This window comes from Siphateles boraxobius, unplaced genomic scaffold, assembly GCF_051911475.1.
Source record: "Siphateles boraxobius isolate OS27281-9 unplaced genomic scaffold, OSU_SipBor_1 61, whole genome shotgun sequence".
NCBI lineage: Eukaryota > Metazoa > Chordata > Actinopteri > Cypriniformes > Leuciscidae > Siphateles > Siphateles boraxobius.
This window is the reverse complement of record NW_027509188.1, coordinates 3,650,039-3,664,543: the sequence shown is the minus strand read 5'-3', so window position 1 is coordinate 3,664,543 and position 14,505 is coordinate 3,650,039. Positions and strand designations below refer to the sequence as shown.

Sequence of the window (14,505 nt, the reverse complement as noted above, 5' to 3'; positions counted from 1 at the left end):
GTGGAGATGCCACTCAATATTTATCTTTTTTGTTTGTTTGTTCTCGTGATTCAGAAGATTTTGCGGATTAGCAAAAGAAACAGGATTTCTAGACACAGAAAACGACGTGCTTTTCTTGCTACGCTAGCGAGATGTCGTAAAATTGTAAGTTAAAGATGAAGATGATGCTAGGTCTTTATCAGAGACGGACAGAGTACACAGCTTTATTACGATCAGCGCAATGCATGATGGTATGTAGGGCTTGGGTTAGTGACCATCAGTTGTACACTAATTTTCAAAATGCATTCTGGGATACATTGAGTGGACTATATAGGGTATAATAATCATCACTATACATTCGGACAGCACTACAAAATGGCGAGCTCACAATATAGTCCACTATATAGTGAGTAGTGGGAGATTTCGGACACAGCCTATGAGTCCGTAGTTCGTCCCATTTGGCATTTTAACGCTCTGAAGTGTGCTCAGTAGCGCCCCCTTTGTACCCTTGAAGCGGTCTTCCGCGAAGCCCGCATAGATGCAGGCTCCACGCACTTTAACTATCCAGGAATCCTTGCGAAATGCCAATCAGAAAACGGATGGGATTTCGCTCACGGACTGTAAACATGGCTGAGAAGAGAATATTTAAGTATCATTATGGTTTTTATGACATAGGCGTACATTTTACCAGTTGTTACTTACAGTTTATACAAACATTATCGACCAGTGGTTGATATCTCAAACATAATAATAGCGCGTCAAATAATACGATCGCATTATGATTCATTACATAAATAGAAACAAATGTCATGGCTTTACTGAGTCATATAAACGTAGTATGAATATTGAAACCTATACATTTTTCTTAAACTCATTTTCATTTTGTGTTAAAATTGAACATTATGTATTATTATGTACAACTGTATTTATCATTTACATAACCATGACATCTATTCTAATGCCCAGGTGGCATATACAATTATAGAACTGTAAAAGCAGGCTGTGTAGTTCACATGGACATAAGATTTGGGAAAATAAAATAAATTCTGTTTTCGATGCTAAAAATGTAATTTTTTTATGATATTTGTGATATTTTTTCTAATAAAGGGACTGATGAGATGACCTTTAAGTTTATTCAGGTCTGTATGGAGAGGGATAAGGCTTTCACAGGCACGAGGAACGCGTCTGAGCGCAAAAATATGATTTCTCCGCATGAAAAGACATCTTGCAAAAACAATAGTAAAAACAACAACAACAATCGGTAGCATATCGACCCGCAGCTCCTGTCCAACAACAACAACCAGACTTTCTTCCTGTTTCCGGCGTGACGATCGAGTCTGTCCCAAAAATACCTCTCAATGCGCCCTCGCGGACTCGCGCTAAGGGCCCTATAGGTCTGCACTACATGACGTCACCGAAGTGTGGACTCTGAGGAAGTCCACAAGTCCGGAGTGTGCCATTTGGGACAGGGCCTCGGTCTATCCTCCCCGATCCTACCCCATAAGTCATTGCGCGCCGGTGACGACAGCACTTTTATTTAAAAAAATGACGGATGATTGTTCTTGTCGCCTAGCAACTGTGACAGCTACTGATGCCGAGCGGGAGTAACATTTGAACTACACTTTTTTTATGTTCAACTGGGTTTTATATTCCCATAGTACGGAGCCCGGAAAGTCTCCTGTGGGGGAAAACATCAATCCGTGGCGACGGTTGTGCAGTACGTCCCCTCAGTTTATATGTACTCACGAATTCTTAAACTGTTCCCTCGGTTTAACAAATCGTGCCCACGATGATTCAACCAGGCAACCTGTTTATGAGGGATGCTTTGCATTGTGTTTAAACTTCATTTTTTTTAAAATGGATAATTTCTTCAATTTTCTAAAACTCCATTTTTGGGAGGAAAAACCTCAGTATAATAGAATAAGCAAAAAAAGAAATATAACACAAACACAAGGTTAGGTTTTATTATATAAAAATAAAACATTCATAAATTATTTTATGATTAACATATTAGCCTACTGTCTTCAGTGAACTCATTTATAGTTATAATTATAAACACAAATAATAATAATAATAATTATCATTATTATTAGTAGTAGGCCTAAGCTACATTTAGGCTACATATTTAGAAGCCGCTTTTATAAAAAAAAAAAGGAACAAAGCAATTCGGCAAATGTCAGTAATAATACAGGTTAGACAATAATAATACAGGGCTAAGATTATCATAAATAAACAAGATTTTGAGCATATCCAAGTGTTTGTGTGGAGTGTGGAGGCGCGGAGCGGACACTTGCACCTTTCTATCAACAGTGGAAACAACTTAAAATAGGCTACTCTATCATTTCTGGTCATACAGAAAATAATAACACATCATTCGCAACTACTTGTATTTGTGCAAAAACGAACGGACGCAAAAGTACACGGACCCAACACTAACTTTTTCTACAAATAGCCTACATTATTTGAAATAATTAATAATATAAGGTCTGTGTACTTTTGCGTCCATTCGTTTTTCTTTTTTTAACCCGTAATTGAAAAACGAAAAAATGAAGGGTTGTTAGGCTATTTTTAAAACGCAGGTTGAGCACCAAAATTTGAATTAAAACTGTGCACACCAAATGCTGCGCAAAAAAAAATATATTGACGTATTTTCAGATTTTTGTTTATGACTTTTTTCCCCTTTATTAAATATTTGAAATATTCACAAATCGATAGGGAAAAAATTACGAAATTACTGGTTTTCTAAGGCCAAATTAGAACCTGGAAATTAGATTCGAATTTGTTCGTTTAAAAGTGGACATTTCAAGCTTGATTCAGGAAGCAGCTTCTGAATTGGGACACAGAAAACTTCTGGCCATGATCCGGCTATTAAAGCCGAAAATACATGACTGAAACATCCTCACCCTGTCCTCCAGTAAAATATAAACAAAATAATGTTCATTCAATTATATAAAATGATTTATCAGAATGGCAGCCTTAGGCTACTCTCAACTTTTTGTTCAAAATAAGTTTAACCCAACACATTATACTAGGCTACTGGTGATTAGCGGGTGATTAAACCCGTATCAGCATTCACATAACGGGCCAGATCTTCGATCATTTTATTATATTCATATTTTTGGAGTTAATGTAAGTCTACCACTGTACTTCTACTGTGGTATTTTGTGTTTATAGTTCACAAATCATACCATGGTTTTACCGCAGTAAGCCTATTTCTTCTGTGGTATTTTGTAGTAGGCCTACCCTACAGTAACAGCAAACCATGCTTTTACCACAGTAATCATAGTAAAAACACAGTTACAATAACACGTAACTTTACCAAGCTTTTAATACATTTGATGTAAGTTACAATCCAGAAATCTTGAGACTTTCTTTTATGGTCACATTTCTATTTTATTGTATTATTTAGTCTTATGATCGTGGGCGGATCTTGGGGTTTGTTGTAAATAGTTATATACATAAAATGTTTAATAAATAAAGAATCACAAAAAATTTTCCAAAAGTTGTAATTCACCATGTTTTTGTCTTGCAGTTACTTCACATACATCTCATACTCCTCCATCTACACGCTCAACATTTAAACCAACGGCTCTTTTAAGAGCCATCACTTGCAAAAGCTCTCCTACTCTGTCACTCTCTTACACACACACACACACACACACACACACACACACACACACACACACACACACACACACACACACACACACACACACACACACACACACACACACACACACACACACACACTCTCTCTCTCTCTCTCTCGATCTCCCCCTCTCACACACTCTCTCTCTCTGTCTGTCTTTCAATTTTTCTTTTTCCTATTTCTCTTTGCATTCTTTCTCTTCTTTTCTTCAATATGGCATCTGGTCAAAATTCATCAAGTTTTGACCAATTATGTCATGAAGCTGCAATTATTTCAAGGGATCTTGAAATCAAAGCTGACAATGCTGAACTTGAAGCAGCTGGAAGGAAGCTGAACAAATTCTACAAACGTTCAATCCTCCACTGGTAATGTTAATTACATTTCAGTTTTCTACTTCATTAAGTTAATTTTCTTTATTTACATTAAGTTGCTTTAATAAATGTATATTGTTTTTATCTGTTAATAGATTTCCAAGTCCTTGCTTTCAATCACTTTTAGCAATTTCTTTCAACAGTTTTATTTCTAATTTTCATTAATTTTTCCCAGCTGAAAAAGAAAACCAAACGAGCCCATGGCACTCTTGTCAAGCCGGTCTCTTTTGTGGAGAGGGATGAGTATGGGCATCTTGTGCCTAAACGGAGAAGGCCAAAATCTACAAAGGCGAAAAAATTAAATGGTATGTCTGCTATAATTTGCACAATGTGTTCTAGCACCTCGTACTGTTTTCTCCTCTGATAATGTGTAGCATCATCATTTGCCTGTACTGTATATTTCTATTGATCTCTAATAAATCTCTATTTATAGCTACAAAGATCAACAATTCAGTTAGTACATCATCTCTGGAGTCTGGGCAAGGATACATTGATCATGGTGAGTAATAACACCACCAATTGTCACAAATCATGCAGTTATTATTAATTATTTGTTATGTCTCATTGTTCCCAGGTGAAAGTCCATCACTGTCTACTCGCACTGTTTGGCCAGCTGTCGAAGATATAGGTGTGTATTATTGTGTCATTACTGCTTTGTAACTATCAATCTAACCAAGTGCCATGTACACTATAATTTTGTTAGTTTTTTTTTATACAGAAACTCTTCATCATTAGGTAGAAGATCTGCTAGCTGATAGTGAAGACATTCAGTACATAAATCCGAATTCTTCAAACACTTGGTCTATTCGCATGGCCCGGAGTAAAAAGAAGTGGGCAGCTTTGAGGCCAGAGGTAGTGGAGTCTTTATTAACGGCCGAGTATACAGAGATCAAGCAGTGCCAGCACTGCAGACTGAAGCCGTCTATTATCCGCTGTAAAGACTGCTATCCTAAACAGCTGTACTGTGCAGACTGTGATATACTGGCCCATGAAAGGAAACTTCACAACCGAGAGACAGATGTGAAAGGATTCTTTCAGCCCCTTTCCCCAACAACTTTGGTGAAGGTGGATATTGAAAGCCAATTCCAATTTGAAGAAAAAGGTATGTAGTTCTTTTTTTCAGAATTATAAAAACTTAGAATCTATCATGTGAATTTCCATGTAGTCATAATAATAATTTAACACTAATTTAATTATGGTAACTTAATTTATTTTTTCTAGATTGCCTTTTGCCTCTTGAGGCACCTGAGCAAATGTGCCAATGTGCCACTGATTACATTGAGGTGACAGAAGGTAAAAGGGCCATTCTCATAGGAATCGATGGTGAGTCCAGTGTAAAACAAACAAACAAAAACAAATATTTTAATGATTGTTTGTTTTGTTATATTACAAATACATTATAAATACATTTTTATTACTTCAATAGGTCGCTACAATGTCAGCTTGCCACAATTCACATGTCCAATATGTCTTGTGAGCAGAACTACCAGCATCCCGCAACTGATCAAGTCTGGTTACTGGCCTGCCACAGCAAGCTGTGAAACATTATATAAAATAGATGTGTTTGTGTCCTATGACCACATGAAACTGACTGCTCCTGGAATGTCTAGACAGTCCTTCACCAGTTTACTAGAACAGCGGACAGAGTTCTTTGGCCGAGTATTAATTGAATTAATAACCAATTATTTATTTTTCATCTTTTCTTTTTTGGGAGTGAGCTTTTTCTTATATGGTTTTTGATTGTTTTGTTTTATAGAATGGAAAGATATGCGCAGATGCTTTTCAAATAAGTTTTTTCGAATGGAGATACTGCCAGTTTGAAATCGATCAGCTCTGTGGACTGAAAGTGTTTGACTGTCCAGCCTGTTCTCCATTTATGCTCGCTGTGGCGGTAGATGGTAACAGGAAAATGTATCGCTTCAAAAGAGGGTAGGGGAAGTTATATAATTGTCTTTCAAAAAGCATTTCAAAATAATATTTTATTCCAGTTAGTTTTTCATTAGATAATTAAATTAAGCCCTTCTAAATATTTTCAAGGGATGAAGATCATGGCTTTGTTTAAGGGTGTCTTTGTCTGTGAGGATGAAGATGTTTCCAAGTTTGTGAACTACATGAATGATAGAAGTTCTATTGCTGTTTTGTCTATATGATCTTTGAAACGGTACTGTATATCCTAAACAAGAAATATGAATGCAAATTTTCTACAATAGCAAAATTAAGAACAATGCATTGAATTGTAAAATATTGCCATCTTGCATGGCTTGAAATTGCAGTAAAGCAAAAATTCACTTGTGGCAATTTGAAATGTGTAAAAAAAAATACTAACAGACTGACATGTCTTTACACATATGTATTTAGACATTTATCCAAATAGGTAATTTAATACTCTGTTGTTAAATAATCGCATTATTTTTCTTTCATTTTTTTCTCATCTTGATAGTCAGTTGGAAAAGGTGTCTGTGGGTCGAGTCAGTGGACTGCAGCACGGGAGTCCGTCCCAAAGAAAACCAACAAGTTGGATGATGAGGGCATGGAGGTGGCTGTCTGTCGACATGGTGTGCTTCTGAGAAGTCTCAACATGATGAGGGGAGAAATATTTGCATATCTCTTGTTTCTATAAAAGGAGTTGACTCCAAGGAATGTGTGTCACAGTCTTCGTCTGCACCTGTCTGTCTTAGTCTTCACTACACTACCCAGAATCCCTCTTGTTTCCACACCTGTACTCACTCCCTCAATTATCAGCCTGTTCATCGTTATCTTCATCCGTGTCACATGTCTTCACCTTGTTATGTTTGATGTGTATCTGTATTTAGTATCCTTCTGTTCAGTTAGTCTTGGTCGGTTCTTGTAATGTTATAGTGTTTTGTGAGTGTACCCTCTGCCTGCCTGAACCTGTTTGTTGTTGCTTTTGAGTAAATCTTTGAATTGGAGCTTTTTGCCTCAGCCTGTCTTCATCTACACCACAACCGTGACAGAAGAACCGACCACAAAAAGAGTTATAGTATCGTCTTCAGTCTGTTTACTTTTTGTTTGTTTTTTCCTTTTTGTTATCATGGATTTCCCTGCAGTCAAGCTCATCTGCCTTGAGCAGGGAGTCAGCTCTCTCGAGGAACACCTGAAAGTGTTCCTGGATCTGGTGCCTCAGACCGATTTCCCGGACGACTGCCTCTGCACGTTTCTACGTGTGGGACTGAACAACACCACTCGAGCGCAGTTGTCCGGGGAACCTCCTCGAGGGAGCTTCGCCGACTATGTGGAGTGGGTGCTGGTATCCTGCGGTTCATCCTTCACCGTCGACGAAGTCACCAGCCCCACTCCAACCCCACCGTTCAGCCCAGGGCCTTCACCGCTGGTCCCGTCCAGCATAGAGCCGGAGACCGTCCAGCCGGAGACCGTCCAGCCGGAGACCGTCCAGCCCGAGACCGTCCAGCCCGAGACCGTCCAGCCCGAGACCGTCCAGCCCGAGACCGTCCAGCCCGAGACCGTCCAGCCCGAGACCGTCCAGCCCGAGACCGTCCAGCCAGCTCTGGTAGATACAGTGCTGATTACGGCGATCTTGTGTGTGTGTGGGCTACACACACAACGATCATGGCTCATTCGTCCAGTCCAAAGCCCTCTTCGCCGCTGGTTCCGCCCAGCTCAAAGCCCTCTTCGCCGCTGGTTCCGCCCAGCTCAAAGCCCTCTTCGCCGCTGGTTCCGCCCAGCTCAAAGCCCTCTTCGCCGCTGGTTCCGCCCAGCTCAAAGCCCTCTTCGCCGCTGGTTCCGCCCAGCTCAAAGCCCTCTTCGCCGCTGGTTCCGCCCAGCTCAAAGCCCTCTTCGCCGCTGGTTCCGCCCAGCTCAAAGCCCTCTTCGCCGCTGGTTCCGCCCAACTCAAAGCCCTCTTCGCCGCTGGTTCCGTACAGCCCAGCCGAGCCTTCACCGCTGGTTCCGTACAGCCCAGCCGAGCCTTCACCGCTGGTGCCCGTCAGCCACACAGAGACTGTTCACGTCAGCCACGTCCAGCCAGAGCTTCACGTCAGCCACGTCCAGCCAGAGCTTCACGTCAGCCACGTCCAGCCAGAGCTTCACGTCAGCCACGTCCAGCCAGAGCTTCACGTCAGCCACGTCCAGCCAGAGCTTCACGTCAGCCACGTCCAGCCAGAGCTTCACGTCAGCCACGTCCAGCCAGAGCTTCACGTCCTGTCCCCGACTCTATTCTGGAGTCGGGGTCGAAATCTGTCACGCTCTCCAGTAATTTTTTGGAGGGGGGCCCAAAGGTCCTCGCCATGGCCACCCGTAGGGTCCTCACCGCCCTGGACGCCCGAGGGTCCAACAGCTCCGCCGTGGTCACGCCCACAGCCTGCTCCGCCCTGGACGCCCGAGGGTCTAACAGCTCCGCCCTGGACGCCCGAGGGTTCGTCTGCTCAGCCCTGGCCACGCCCACGTCCTGCTCCGCCATGGCCACGCCCACGTCCTGCCACGCCCACGTCCTGCTCCACCCTGGCCACGCCCACGTACTGCTCCGCCGTGGTCACGCCCACAGCCTGCTCCGCCCTGGACGCCCGAGGGTTCGTCTGCTCTGCCCTGGCCACGTCATGCTCCGCCCTGGCCACGCCCATGTCCTGCTCCGCCCTGGACGCTTCCTGCTCCAGATCGGCCTCCCCCTCGTCAGCCTCCAGGGCGCCCACCCCCCCACCCCATTGATGTTCTACGGCGCGCGGTCGCGCCTTGTTGAAGGGGGGCGTTCTGTCACAGTCTTCGTCTTCCACAATCCCTCTTGTTTCCACACCTGTACTCACTCCCTCAATTACCAGCCTGTTCATCGTTATCTTCATCCGTGTCACATGTCTTCACCTTGTTATGTTTGATGTGTATCTGTATTTAGTATCCTTCTGTTCAGTTAGTCTTGGTCGGTTCTTGTAATGTTATAGTGTTTTGTGAGTGTACCCTCTGCCTGCCTGAACCTGTTTGTTGTTGCTTTTGAGTAAATCTTTGAATTGGAGCTTTTTGCCTCAGCCTGTCTTCATCTACACCACAACCGTGACAATGTGCAGTTCATGTGCACTGATGTAATATGCAAGTACTGGCCATACCTGAAGAGAGTTGTTAATGATTGTCCAGAGCTCTCTCCTCTCCTGGACGTGAAGCCATTCCTGTCAGTGATGCATGCAAAGGCCCACTCTTGGAAATGTGAGGTAAACTGTTTTCCAGAAAATAAAGACACCAATTTGTGACTTCTGTATTTATTTTCAGTAATTGCTGTTTATATTCTAAAACACATTGTTGAGATTTTTTTTAACCCTGTTAAATATTTGATCCATGCACAAGATTAAGTGGGGTCGAAACCAAGATGGTGCAGGCACCACCCTGGGTGAAGAGGTTGAACAAGTAAACAGCTTCTTGTCAAGAACTGCTATATGCAGCAAATACATGACCAAAGGAGGTAAGTTTATGCTGCAAACATGCAATACAAAGTTACCAAATATAAGTTAAAAATACACAAATACTTTAGTTTTTGAATGGCATTAGTATTAAACTTTTGCCTGATATTGTATCCATGCCCAGAGGTGTTAGTGCAAGTCCAAGAGCATTTTCATATTTGCATTCTAAATAAATCAAAAAAGTAACATTTATTTATTTTTTTAAACACTATTGATTTTGTGTTCATGTATTGTTTAGCTAGAACAGACATGATTACGATCCAGGCCATGGCATGGAACCAACGCAAAATCGAGAACCTAGCAAAATTGCTTTCCCGAAGATTAATGAAGGTATATTTATAAATTGCCCTTATCTTTTACAGGTGAAAGCTATTTTTTTGTTTAATTATGTCTATTGCAGTTTGTAGTGCAAAAAAGTAGGTAAGAGTTATAGAACAAACAGTAGAAAGTCAAAACCTTTGCTACTTATACGATTGTTTTATGCTGTTTTCCGTGCCCATGTTCATTAATCATATATCCATCTTTCAGTACTTTTAACGTTTTAATAAATGCACTTAATGGTGTTTTGTTATTCATTAGACAAAAGCAAAAATTCAGGAGGAGTTCTTAAACCTTGAGGCAATGAAGACAGATTTGGCAGTAACGGATGATGAGCTTCAAGGCTGGATCAATGAAATCAAGGAGTGGGCTGATTCAGGTGGTCATGTTTTAGATTACCTTAGCACTGTACTTAAAAAAAAAAACTATGATTTTTCTGTTTATACTTGAATTTAAGCTTCATCCTTATACCTCTGATGTAATCATAGATGTACATTTTTATTTCTATTGTTAAAAGCATATCTTATCAATAATTTAGCAACAAGTGAGGAGAACGCAGGCAGTCAACAGGAGCTGCAGAAGATGATTGAGACGCTTTATGTGAGCATCAGGCAGAGGAAGCAAAACCTTTGCCGTCAAACAGGTTAGAGCACTTTAAACATTAAATCATTTTTTTAAATGTATTTCAAACATTCATTATTAGAAGGCAATATGCAGCAGCAAAATACATACTTAAATACATACCATTTAACATATCAACATATTATGTGTTACTTGCAGAACAAGACTGGATTTTCAGAAAGTGGAATTCTAGGACTTCACTCTCTTCTTATGAAAAGACTGTCCTACCTCAAAAGTCACATTTCCTCTGTTCATCAGCTGTACAGTAGTGTACTAGACAATTGTGAGCTGAAAGAAGATGATTACATGGAGGAGGAGGAGTTTATCCAGTATGGTTTGGACGAGGAGGAGGAGGAGGATGATGATGAAGACGAAGAGGATTTTTGAGGACAAGCTAGTTTTCAGTTGATTTTACCTTCTCACCTTGGCCTTTTATTGTACTGAGGATGGAATACACTACACCAGGGATGGGCAACTTCGGTCCTGGAGGGCCACTGTCCTGCAGAGTTTAGCTCCAACCCTGACAAAAACTCTTTTGTAGTAATCCTGAAAACATTGATTAGCTTGTTCAGGTGTGTTTAATTAGGGTTGGAGCTAATGGCGCTTTTCCACTGCATGGTACGATTCGGTTCGGTTCGCTTCGCTTTTCCACTGCGTGGTACAACTTGCTTCGGCTCGCTTTAAATGGTACCACCTCTGTTGAGGTTAAAAGCGTACCGTACCGATACTAAAATGTGACATGAAAACACTGCAAATCACTGATTGGTCAGACAGAATCGTCACTACCAGCGTCATTGTATTTGCGAGACATCAAACCCGCTAGATTTAAAGAACAGCCAGTAACAGCCACCGCTGTAGTACCGGTTTTAAAATTACTTTCTTGACTTGCTTGAGGAAAAAGAAAGAAAATAAATGTCCAAAAAAGAAATGGCTGAATCAGTGGACGAATTGCAGACGTTCCTCTGGTTGGCTGCCGAGGAGCGGATAAACTATATAACGATCAGTCTATAATCCCACCCACTTTGAAGCGGTACTAACTGCAGTGGAAAAGCAAAATGAGCTAAAGCGAACCGAGCCGAGTTGTACCACGCAGTGGAAAAGCGAAGCGAGCCGAACCGAACCGTACTGAGCCGTACCATGCAGTTGAAAAGCGCCATTAACTCTGCAGGACAGTGGCTCTCCAGCACAGAAGTTGCCCATCCATGTGTCACAGGCCGGGGGTGGGGAGAAACCACGACCAGTACCAACTACCACTCTGAGGAGCTACACCCAGAACACCACGAGGCTGGACACAAGGTACAGTAAGTAATTTGTCTTTATTAAATATTAAAACAGGTTTAAAAGGGCGTCCGCCTGGACGGCTAAACTCGTTCCACTCTTCCAGACGGCAGCGGAACTCAGGAGTTCAGGCAAAGGGGCTTCAGGTGAATGACTCAGAATGGGTAGGTAACAGACTTCTTTTGTTTCCTTAGGATCCCGGAGGAGCTCAAGGCGGGCTATAAGTGTCTACAGAAGAGCAACTCCATACAACGTGAGGACTGGCGTTTCCTACTCCTTCCAGACGGCAGTGGATCTCAGGAGCTCAGGCAAAGGGACCTTCAGGTGAGTGACTCAAAGTGGATAAGTAACAGACTTCTCTTGTTTCCTTAGGATCACGGTGGAGCTCAAGACGGACTACAAGGATCTCCAGGAGAACAACTCCATACAACGTGAGGGCCGGCGTTTTCTACTCCTTCCAGACGGCAGCGGATCTCAGGAGCTCAGGCAAAGGGACCTTCCGGTGAGTGACTCAAGGTGGATAAGTAACAGACTTCTCTTGTTTCCTTAGGATCACGGTGGAGCTCAAGACGGACTACAAGGATCTCCAAGAGAACGACTCCATACAACGTGAGGACTGGCGTTTCCTACTCCTTCCAGACGGCAGTGGATCTCAGGAGCTCAGGCAAAGGGACCTTCAGGTGAGTGACTGGCTTTCTTGGTTCCTGTAACACAGCAATAGAGCTGAAGTACCTGCAGTAGAGGAGCTTTGGAACTCGTAAGGAACTCAGGAAGTGGTGGTCTTCGAGGTCGGTGAGTCCTGGGCAGCGTGAGTGACTGGCTTTCTCGGTTCCTGGAGATGAGTCAATCGGCACCTGCACACATCTATACAGCTGGACTATAAACTTCCCCACCCCACACGGGCTGGACGATCCCAGGAAAAATTGGAGCGAACGGAATGGTTAAATCTTCTTCACATTTGTGTATACAGCAATCCCTCCACAATTCACACGTGCACACTTCAACTTGTAAGCACTGCAATTCCACAAATACCTCACAGTGGGTTTAAGCCTTCACTCCATTCCCTGGATCATCCAAACTGCTGCTCGGGTTCCAACCGAAGGGGGGGAGAAAGTGCAATGATGAGGCGGCTGCACAGGGGGGTTATTCAGGAACACAAACGTGCCTTCCCATCACCAGCTTCAACCTCATGAAAATAGAACAGCGAACATGGACAGTTCTTCTAATAGGTCATAAGGCCTCCATAAACTCAATCACAATGTTAGTACAGAAAGCTGGAATTGGGTACTTAACTCTTCGTAAAGGGCGATCTCCATAATGCATTCATTAAACTCGACTACGAGGTTTGTACGACAAGCTGGATTTGGGCACTCAACTCTTCATAAAAGACGATCTTCACAATGCCTTCATCAACTCAATCACAATGTTTGTACAGCAAGCTGAAATTGGGTACTTAACTCTTCATAAATGTTGGTCTTCACACTCACGGGGACAATCTTCTCCCTCGCCCGTCTGCTCACTTTTGGCCAGTCTTTCACTCCCCGTACCTCGCCGCTTTTCCCTCCATTTATATCCTCTGCAAACATACACTCTCGCTCGCCACCGTAATCAACTCTCATTTCATTCAGCTGTAAACAATTTCTCCGCGTTTCCCGTTAGATCGGCCATGACGGCAAACCGGAACCGGCCTGATGTTACACCGGAAGTGCTCCCCCCGGGGGACTATGCACCGAATTTTAGTTCCGGCTTAGTCACCCGGTGACACATGCACTACACAATATCTTTTTAAATCTGAACAGATTATAAAACTTCTGACTTTTGGCAGCTAGCGTCAACTTGTCCAGACTTCAATCAACACAAACATCTAGCCAAAAGTTGTATTGTGTATTCCAGCCTTTAGGTGTAGCAATAACTTGTGGAAAGTTATTAAAGATCAAAAACTCTTTTCTCTTATCATGTTTTGACATAATGTGGCTAACACATGATATCCTTAACACACTCTGAACTGTCATTAAATTTCCATTAAATCTCTACTGTCTTTGTTACATGATGAAACACAGACAAGGTGTGCTAATATGTAACTCTACAGTTAAGTTCTTATGTTTACATATTTAAAAATTCATAATTGACATTGTAAAACACCACTAGAATTGCACTCATTATTGTTATTTTACTCAATTAAATAGCTGTAATAAAAACTTTTATTCAGAAATTGACCCAAGAAAAAACCTAAGATGAGAAATATTCACTGGAGTAAGTGTGACAAAAGTGATTTGAATTAGCCTCAGTGTCCTCTATACTGAGTCCAAAATCAAAACTCTAATTGTGTGCTAAGTAAAAGATTATAAGACTATTCAACAAGGTAATAGCATCAATCCTGCTATCACTCATTTCATATTGTTAATATATTTTCAGATGCTCAGCCAAATTTTGACAAATTAGTCAGTGGCCTCACTAGAGCATCACTAAAACAGCCCTTGCATCAAGAGCAGGTGCCTCCGCAGCTGCCGTTATCCAGGGGTGCTTCTCAATATCCCTCCTCGTCTCCTCGCTCCTCCGTCCTCCATCCTATGACCCGGAAACCAATCAAGCACAGCCATCTTGAAGGACATCCCAATTCTCTAATTGCACCGCGAGGAGTCGAGGATGGAAGAGTGAGGAGGCTTTCAGAGGAGTCATGAGCGAGGATACACAGCTGTATCCTATGCGGAAGTGTTTTATTGACTAAACGTGACGCACGTATACATTCTCCTCCCCCTTCACATCGGTCACAATCTTTTTAATTTTTAGTTTACCTTTGCAGTTTATATAAACCACACATCTCACATATTTCAACAGGGTATCTTGCTTTATTATTATTCATTATGAA

The 14,505-nt window shown here is 42.1% G+C and overlaps 1 protein-coding gene and 1 long non-coding RNA gene across 4 annotated transcripts; both read left to right on the top strand.

Annotated features, from left to right (window-relative positions):
• The first annotated feature begins 3,767 nt into the window (after positions 1-3,767).
• LOC143718633 (uncharacterized) lies at positions 3,768-6,105 on the top strand. Of its 3 annotated transcripts, none has more exons than XM_077209660.1 (9): positions 3,768-3,993; positions 4,175-4,304; positions 4,433-4,498; positions 4,574-4,627; positions 4,718-5,101; positions 5,221-5,322; positions 5,426-5,658; positions 5,756-5,928; positions 6,037-6,105. In XM_077209660.1, the coding sequence occupies exons 5-9, from the start codon at positions 4,810-4,812 to the stop codon at positions 6,059-6,061; spliced, it is 825 nt and encodes a 274-aa protein (XP_077065775.1). In that variant the 5' UTR covers positions 3,768-3,993; positions 4,175-4,304; positions 4,433-4,498; positions 4,574-4,627; positions 4,718-4,809; the 3' UTR covers positions 6,062-6,105. The 3 variants fall into 3 exon arrangements, with proteins under 3 accessions (XP_077065775.1, XP_077065777.1, XP_077065776.1); XM_077209662.1 differs by having other exon boundaries at positions 4,703-5,101; XM_077209661.1 differs by lacking the exon at positions 3,768-3,993 and having other exon boundaries at positions 4,167-4,304.
• Positions 6,106-9,315: 3,210 nt separating this feature from the next.
• Positions 9,316-10,374, top strand: LOC143718501 (uncharacterized). Its single transcript, XR_013196412.1, has 3 exons — positions 9,316-9,421; positions 9,999-10,116; positions 10,276-10,374. It is a non-coding gene; the product is annotated as an uncharacterized LOC143718501 (long non-coding RNA).
• The last annotated feature ends 4,131 nt before the right edge of the window (positions 10,375-14,505 follow it).